The sequence below is a fragment of the Bos indicus genome, chromosome 7, assembly GCF_029378745.1.
Source record: "Bos indicus isolate NIAB-ARS_2022 breed Sahiwal x Tharparkar chromosome 7, NIAB-ARS_B.indTharparkar_mat_pri_1.0, whole genome shotgun sequence".
NCBI classification, from domain to species: domain Eukaryota; kingdom Metazoa; phylum Chordata; class Mammalia; order Artiodactyla; family Bovidae; genus Bos; species Bos indicus.
The window spans coordinates 8,252,782-8,262,489 of NC_091766.1; the positions used below are offsets into that span (position 1 = coordinate 8,252,782).

Consider the following 9,708-nt stretch of genomic DNA (forward strand, 5'->3'; position numbering starts at 1 on the left):
AATTTACAAAAAATCTTTTGACGTTCAGACTATCTGCCCCTTGTTGCAAAACTTCGGCATGATCTGGTTCCTACCCTTGTATACTTTGAGCTCTCTGCTCAGGGTTACTTGAGATGCTGTTTTCAGCCAACAATGGAATGATCTGATATATTTATGTATTCTAAAATAGTTACCATGATAAATTTAGTTAACATTACCTGAAAAAAAAATTACCATTTTTTTCTTGTGGTGGAACATTGAAGAATTACTCTCTTAGCAACTTTCAAAGATATAATAGAGAATCATTAACTGTTGTCATCATGCTCTCTTAGCTCCTCAAGGCATCTTCATTTTTAACTGGAAGTTTGTACCTTTTGATCAACATCTCTCCAAAAGCCTGGGTTCCTGGCAACCACTATTCTACTCTCTATTTGCAAAATTTGGCAAATAGATGGGGAAACAGTGGAAACAGCGGCTGACTTTATTTTTCGGGGCTCCAAAATCACTGCAGATGGTGATTGCAGCCATGAAATTTAAAGACGCTTACTCCTTGGAAGGAAAGTTATGACCAACCTAGACAGCATATTAAAAAGCAGAGACATTACTTTGTCAACAAAGGTCCGTCTAGTCAAGACTATGGTTTTTTCCAGTGGTCATGTATGGATGTGAAAGTTGGACTATAAAGAAAGCTGAGCACCAAAAATATGATGCTTTTGAACTGTGGTATTGGAGAAGACTCTTGAGAGTCGCTTGTACTGCAAGGAGATCCAACCAGTTCATCCTAAAAGAGATCAGTCCTGGGTGTTCATTGGAAGGACTGATGTTGAAGCTGAAGCTCCAATATTTTGGCCACCTGATGCGAAAAACTGACTCATTTGAAAAGACCCTGATGCTGGGAAAGATTGAGGGCAGGAGAAGGGGACGACAGAGGATGAGATGGTTGGATGGCATCATCAACTCAATGGACATGGGCATGGGTGGACTCCGGGAGTTGGTGATGGACAGGGAGGCCTGGCATGTGGCGGTTCATGGGGTCACAAAGAGTCGGACACGACTGAGTGACTGAACTGAACTGAACTGAACTGATTTGCATGATTTTGACTTCTCAAAAAGATTCCACATATACATGACCTATGCAGTAAGAAAGGCAACTCACTCCAGTATTCTTGCATGGAATATTCCATGGACAGAGGAGCATGGTGGGCTACATACAGTCTGTGGAATAGCAAAGACTCAGACACAACTGAGAGACTGAGTATGCCTGCACACATGACATAACATATTTGTATCAAGGAATATATCTAATCACACGATAATGGAAATTCCCCAAATTGTTTAGATCCAATGTTGAGAATAAATTTGAGAGAGTGGGAAAACCTTAACATGGAAAAACTCTTGAAAATGAGAGAGATCACAAATCTTAATCAAGTGAGTGAAATTAAGTTATATGGAGGAGTTCAAAGAAATTTAACTTCTAGGAAATAAATACAAGAAGCATGTCCTACTTCTCCAATGTAATGAAAGAATCTGAAAAAAGATCTGCAATTTCTGGCTCTGGGTTTTGAACCCTTCAATCAGGTGGCCTTCTTCAGCTAAAGACAAATGGCCTATTTAGAGCTGCCTTTCTAAAGAATGCTTGCATAACCCTCTTTATGTCTTTGTTCCTCAGACTGTAGATGAAAGGGTTAAGCATTGGTGTGACCACAGTGTACATTACCGAGGCAATTTCACTTGAGTGTGAGCTCTGGGTAGCTGAAGAGCTAAGGTACACTCCTAAGCTCGTACAATAAAATAAGGAGACAACTGAGAGGTGAGATACACAGGTAGAAAAGGCTTTAAGCTTTCCCTGAGCTGACGAGATTCCATATATGGAGGAAACTATCTTAGAGTAAGAGTAAAGTATCCCAGACAGGGGACCACCAGCCAGCAGCCCAGCTGCAAAATACATCACCATGTCATTAAGAAAGTTGTCAGAACAGGCAAGTTGGACCATCTGATTGAGTTCACAGAAATAGTGAGGGATTTCTAGCTCTCCACAGAAGGACAATCTCAACACCATTAAGGTTTGTAACAAGGAATGAAGGACACTGATGGCCCAGCTAACCAGAACCAGAATTCCACAGATTTGGGGATTCATGATGACTGTGTAGTGTAGGGGGTGGCAGATGGCCACAAAGCGGTCATAGGCCATTACCGTCAGGAGGAAGTCATCCAACCCCGCAAACAGTGTAAAAAAAAACATCTGGGTGATGCAGCCTTCATAGGTGATAACTTTGCTCTGTGTCTGGATGTTCCACAGCATCTTTGGGATGGTGGTGGAGGTGAAGCAGATGTCTACAAAGGACAGGTTGGAGAGGAAGAAGTACATGGGGGTGTGGAGGTGGGGATCTGAGCTGACAGCCAGGATGATGAGCAGGTTTCCAAACACAGTGACCAGGTACATGCAGAGGAAAAGTCCAAATACGAGGGGCTGTAGTTCTTGTTCCTCTGAGAGTCCGAGAAGAAGAAATTCTGAAACTTCTGTGATGTTCTTTGGTGCCATATAGTGGAAGCGACTACAAGTAAAGGGAAAAAACGTGACTAATTTTCATGCAAGTGAACATTACTCATGTTGTTGAAATGCTACCTTATGTATTTTGTGATTAGGAAATTAATGTCAATATTTTGTTCATGCAATGAGTACAGTGTTTTGGTAATCAAAACTCCTGAAATCCAGTCATGGAGAATCAATGTAGCAAATAAAAATAAATACAGTCATATGGTGACACATACTATGAATAAAATGAAAGCAAGTGTAAAGGAAAGAGTAAAGAAGGGATGTTATTTTTATGGGTGTTCAGGTAAGACCACAAATAAGTCGACATTTGAAAAGAGACCTCATGGAAGAGAGAACAGGAGCCATGAACTTATCAGGAGAACTGTGTACCTGGCAGGGAGAACAGCCAGTGCAAAGGCCCTGGGGAAGGTGCTCGTTTAAGATGTTTTAGTTGAAAAAAGGAAACTGGTATGGTGAGGGAAATGAATAGGAGGGAGAGTGAGGAGAGATGGTGTCAGAGGATGTTGAGCAAGGTGGTCTCCTTGCTGCTGCTGAGACTGAAAGTTACAAGGAGTCCCTCCTCCATATTACATTTCTTTAGCACTTTATGAAATTGCTGCAAAGGGGGCCTGTATTTTTTTTTTTGGAGGTGGGGGCTCTGTTGACTCTTTATTGCTGTGTACAGGCTTCTGTAGTTGCAGGTTCTCTAGTTGTGGTGAATTGGTTTACTTGCCCCGTGGCATGTGGGATCTTAGTTCCCAGACCAGAGATTGAACCTGCATCCCCTGCATTGGAAGGCTGATTCTTAACCCCTGAAACACCAGGGAAGTTGTAGCCTATATGTTTAAATGAATCTCTTCTTTAGTACCTTTTGCTGATTGAGTTCTGGCCTCTGTGTATGAGAATCACTGTGGAATATGTGAGCTCAGTACCCCTGCTCTGAAGACTTCTCACCCTTCGCAAGGCAAGAAAACAAAAGACACACAATAAGACCGTGGCTTCCTAGGCTGTGTTATTTCCATGAATTTTTCACCCTTAACAACCACAAATGATTTAGAGTTAGATACAATTCAAGTTGATCAGATAAGATTATGTACAAATGGTATTCAGAAATTCCAGTTTGTAATTTTCCTAGGTATCAATGAAACTTGGTGTTTAATTTTGGTATGACCATTTTATACCATGTATTAAAGACATATAATTTTTTTTCAGTGTTCAACTATATTATATGTCAGTATTGTATCTTTAAATATGGATGTATATATATATGGGGCTGTCCTGATAGCTCAGTTGGTAAAGAATCCGCTTGCAATGTGGGAGATCTGGGTTTGATCCCTGGATTGGGAAGATCCCCAGGAGAACAGAAAGGCTACCCACCATTCTGGCCTGGAGAATTCTATGGACTGTATAGAGTTGGACATGACTGAGCATATATATATGCCTACAAGGAGATCAAACCAGTCAAGCCTAAATGAAATCAACCCTGAATATTCATTGGAAGGACTGATACTGAAGCTGATGCTCCAACAATTTGGCCACTTGATGCAAAGAGCTGACTCATTGGGAAAGACCCTGATGCTGGGAAAGACTGAAAGAAAAGGAGATGGGGGTAGCAAAGAATAAGGTGGTTATATCACATCAGTGATTCAATGGACAGGGATTTGAGCAAACTCCGAGAGATAGTGAAGGATAGGGGAGCCTGGTGTGCTGTAGTCCAGGGGGTCACAAGGTTTCAGACACGACTTAGCAACTGAACAATAGCAACAACAACATATATTTCTACACATGAGCGAAAGAGAGAAATAGAGAATGGACATGAAAGAGAATACAGATCTAATAAACTCAAATGGTCCCTGAGAGACTGTGGTCAGAAAATTTCTTTGGTTCTTATAACATTTCACATGCTATTATATTCCTTTGATGCCCAGCAGAAATTATTAAAAAGAAAAAATAAATTTATCTAGAGTAGCAATAACTTATGGTCTAAAATACTTATGGGTTGAATGACCCAAGAGAAAAATGAGTAAAGGGAACAAAATAGCACTTCACAAAAGGATGCTTACAAAGCACAATGGATAGGAATTGAACATTGGCCATTTTTAATATCAGGCAGAAAAACTTGTTTTTCCTGTCCTTATTTCATTTTCATTTGACTAAGTGTTTTTATACGAAAGCAGAGGAGCAAACCTCTTTCTCCCCTTTTATATGTGACATCTTGTTTCTTGTTGTTGTTATTCTTGGATTTTAATCTTTTTTTTTGATGAGTCCTAAGGGTGCACTCTAGCCCTGGTTCTGATCTTTGCCCAAAAGATCAAAAGTCCATACACATAAAACCTGGATACACCATGACAGTTTCAACCTGTCACCAACACTCTTCATGTTAGTCATCTAGGGATATTGTATTATACACTTATTTCCTTCATTGCACTCTGTCTTCCCAATTATAATGCTTGGTCCATACATGGAGGGACTTCAGCTGTTTTGTTTATCTTTGTATTTTAACTGAGTATGTAAATGTATATGCCCTTGTATAAAAATGAATTTCGATAAATGAAAAGTTAGGAAATAAAAAGAATAACAAAGAGAATGAAACCAAGTTAAATAGCATGGTTTCAAGACTGTGGTAAACAGAATTGAATGGAGCACTGAAAACTAACTGAAGAAGAAATATAATAGAAAAAAGTTATGTTATCAATATGTATCGAAGAAGGCAATGGCACCCCACTCCAGTGCTCTTGCCTGGAGAATCCCATGGATGGAGGAGCCTAGAAGGCTGCAGTCCATGGGGTTGTTGAGGGTCGGACATGACTGAGCGACTTCACTTCCACTTTTCACTTTCATGCATTGGAGAAGAAAATAGCAACCCACTCCAGTGTTCTTGCCTGGAGAATCCCAGGGACAGGGAAGCCTGGTGGGCTGCCGTCTATGGGGTCACACAGAGTCGGACACGACTGAAGTGACTTAGCAATTAGCAATCAATATGTATTAATAAAATTGGCAATGATCAAAATACAAAATAATATGATATATAATGTTCCTAGAGTAATCTGGCATGTAGCATATGCTCAGTTACTATTTGTTAAATAAATCAGGACTTAGGTCTCCTTATATATGGACATTTAATATATGTCAAGGTTGCATTTCAATTTATTTGGAAAGACTGAAATGTTCCTAAAGCTGGCATAAATATCTATCTTGTAAAAAATGGTTTCTCGCCTACCTCAAACATTTTACAAATATTAGAGACATTACATCCTTAGTGTAAGAATAGCCAGCACATTTTAGATGAACCTTTTGACATGGAAATATAAATATGAATGGGGGGGGGGGAGAATCACCTTAAATAATGCAAAAGACTCAGAAACAAGACAATAGACCTATATAACTAAATAAAATTAAAAAAAATTTAAGGCCAAATATATGCCTTACAAATAAACTGAAAAACAATCTTTTTAAAGAATTATTTGAAAGGCTTATATATGTAGAAAAATGGGCATATAATATGTGTTGCTGTTCAGTTCTAATATGTGACATAATAATAATAATTATTGTTTTTGTTGTTTAGTCACTAAGTCATGTCCGATTCTTTTGTGACCCCATGGACTGTAGCCTGCCAAGCTCCTCTATCCATGGGATTTTTCAGGCAAGCATACTGGAGTGGGTTGCCATTTCCTTCTTCAGGGAATTTATTTTCTTGACCCAGGGACGGACCCATGTCTCCTGCACTGGCAGGCAAATTCTAACTTACCACTGAGCCACCACAGAAGCCCACACATAATAATAATAGGCAAATCAAAAAGGTGACCAAATATATAAATCTTTGCTCTAGCTCAGTATGTAGTTTAAGAAAGCAACAAGAAATCTCTTTCCTACCATGGTCCTGGGAAAAATCTTGAAGACTGATCAAATCTGAGCTGAGAACTTCTGGACTAGTAGCAAAGGAGACTCTGATTTTTTTCTGGCAGAAATGTGAAGTGTTATAATGTTTTAGGGAAAACCTGAAGACAGATATAAACATTCAAAATACAGATATTCTGCATGATACAGGATGCTCGGGGCTGGTGCACTGGGATGACCCAGAGGGATGGTATGGAGAGGAAGAGGGGTTCAGGATGGGGAACATGTGTACACCCATGGCTGATTCATATGAATGTATGGCAAAAACCAGTACAATATTGTAAAGTAATTAGCCTCCAATTAAAATAAATAAATTTATATTAAAAAAACAAAATACAGATATTCTTTAATTAAGGGTTCTCCAGTGTTGGCACCAGAGAAGGTGATGGCACCCCACTCTAGTACTCTAGACTGGAAAATCCCATGGACGGAGGAACCTGGTAGGCTGCCGTCCATGGGGTCGTGAAGAGTCAGACATGACTGAGCGACTTCACTTTCACTTTTCACTTTCATGCATTGGAGAAGGAAATGGCAACCCACTCCCGTGTTCTTGCCTGGAGAATCCCAGGGACGGGGGAGCTTGGTGGGCTACTGTCTATGGGGTTGCACAGAGTTGGGCATGACTGAAGTGATTTAGCAGCAGCAGCAGTAGCAGTGTTGGCACCATTGACATTCTGAGCCAGATCACTGTTTGTGTGGCATCTGTGCATTATAAGATATTTAGAGCATCCCTGACTCTATAGAGCCTTCCATGTGTGACAGACAAAAATCCCTGAGGTATGAAACCATCCACAGTTAGAGTCAGAGCTTGAATTTCACTATCTTAACATATTGTGTAGCTTTGGTATAATAGCAACTAAATGATAAAGGATATTAAAGTGAAAGTGAAAGTCACTCAGTCGTGTCTGACTCTTTGCAACCCCATGGACTATACTGTCCAAGGAATTCTCCAGGCCAGAATACTGGAGTGGGTAGCCTGTCCCTTCTCCAGTGGATCTTCCTGACCCAGGAATTGAACCAGGGTCTCCTGTATTGCAGGCAGATTCTTGAGCAGCTGAGCTACCAGGGAAGCTCAAAGGATATGAAAGACCATCAAAGTGTTAGTAGTATAGGCACACCATGACCTGTTGTACAGCCATAAAAATAATGAATTCATTATTATACTTGTGATTTGAGGCAGGTTAGTGAGAAATTATTGAGTAAAAAGGAAAATTGAAAAAAAAAAGAAGGCAAGTGGGATAAAAGGTAGGAACAGTGACTGCACTGGTGGTACAGTCGTAAAGAATCCACCTGCCAATACAGGAAATGTGGGTTCAATCTCTGGTCTGGGAAGATCCCCTGGAGGAGGAAATGGCAACTCACTGAAGTATTCTTGCTTGGGAAATCCCATGGACAGAACAGCCTGGTGGGCTACAGCCCAAGGGGTCGCAGACAGTCGGACATGATTTAACAATGAAACATCTTAATGACTAATAAACATCTCCAGTTCTTTGTTTGAAAGATTGCACTCAAAGATAGGAATCCTATTCTGATCCTATTATAGAAAAGCAAACGGCTCACACACATCATTTAAGATAGAGAAAGTGAATGGCTGACAAATCCACACACATATTCACCCTCAGAGATAATGAAACGATCACAAGGTAAGCTTATTAGCACTTCCCTGCAGCCAGAGGTAAAGAAGCCGCCTCCCAATGCAGGAGACACAGGTTCAGTCCCTGGTCTGGAAGATCCCCTGGAGGAGGAAATGGCAACCCATTCTAGTATTCTTATCCGGGAAATCCCATGGACAGAGAAGCCTGTAGGCTACGGTCCACAAGGCACAAAGAGTTGGACATAAGGTAGCGACTAAACAAAACAACAATCTCGTCAGCACACCCTCTTTACATTTGAATTTTTTTTCACAGAAGATACTGTGAAGTGTATATATCTGGCAAATACTGTTGCGAGGATATATTCACAAGCATTATTTGGTGTGCACATCTGCTTATTTATTTTTGGCAGTGCTAAGTCTTTGTTGCTATGTGGTTTTTCTCTAGCTGTGGTGCATGAGCTTCTAATTACAGTGGCTTCTCTTATTGCAGAACATGGGCTCTAGGGTGTGAGGACCTGTGCAGTTGTGGTTCCCGGGCTCTAGAGCACAGGCTCAGTAGTTGTGGTGCGCAGGCTTAGTTTCTCCAAGGCATGTGGGATCTTCCTGACCAGGGATCAAACCCGTGTCTCCTGCACTGGCAGGTGGATTCTTCACCACTGAGCTCCCAGGGAAGCCCAGTGTGTCTTTCTAATGAATACTGAAGCATGGTCAAATATGCTCCGTCAAAAAAATTAGAAAGAAATGACCTAATTATATTTTATATCTTTATGTCACTAATATACTAATTCTCTACTCAAACTATTAATAAGATACTTGGACATAAGTTCTATTTTTACTGGAAGCACTTTATGCCTCGTGTGTGTTCAGTTGCTCAGCCGTGTCCAACTCTTTGCGACCCCATGGACTGTAACTGGCCAGTTCATGGGATTTCCCAGGCAAGAATACTGGAGCGGGTTTCCATACCCTCCTCCAGGGGATCTTCCTGATCCAGGAATCGAACTTGCATCTCCTGTGGCTCCTGCATTGGCAGGTAGATTCTTTACCACTGCGCCACCTGGGAAGCCCCTTATGCCCCTCATCCCTCTCCTAATTGGGCTTCCATTTTTATCATTTACTTGATATCACTGAATGTTGCTTTACTGAGTTCAATGTTCAGTTCTCTTTTTAGCATTATAAAAGTACATTGATACATTTAGTCATGCAAGCAATTAACCACAGTGTTCTCTGTTCTCTGACTTAGGCTGAGTTGGTTCTCTGGTGGACTCAGGTAAACATTCTTGGATTCATTGTCTCTAACCTTCTTCTGCAGTGTCTTCCGGACTCTTGAACTCACCTACATGGAAATTCTGAAGGGAAGGTCTCTGTGCGGAAGTCTGATTCTCTTCCTGGATGTCTGATGATGGAGACTGAAGCTCTGTCCCCACACAAGGTAGCATGAAGAGGTCAAGCATTGGTCCTTTATTCAGATTTAGGACTTCCAAAGCCACAACTAGGTCTTGTGCAGGCCCAGGTTGTACAAGCTCAGGGATGCAACAGAGGTAGTTATTTATAGCTCTCCCTGTCTGCTCATTAGGTACATTTCCCTCTTGTTACAGTGATCTGTAAACACCTGAATTCCCTAGGGGACTTCATCTGGACAGAAAGTATTTTTTTTTTCTCATAATTCTCTGTTTCCAGGATATCAGTTATAAGCCAGGTGAAT

At 40.9% G+C, this 9,708-nt stretch overlaps 1 protein-coding gene across 1 annotated transcript; it reads right to left on the minus strand.

Moving 5' to 3' along the window:
• Positions 1-1,567: 1,567 nt before the first annotated feature.
• Positions 1,568-2,521, minus strand: LOC139183920 (olfactory receptor 7A17-like). The gene has a single exon (XM_070792226.1). It carries the CDS (start codon positions 2,519-2,521, stop codon positions 1,568-1,570), a length of 954 nt encoding a protein of 317 aa, XP_070648327.1.
• Between the last annotated feature and the right edge of the window lie 7,187 nt (positions 2,522-9,708).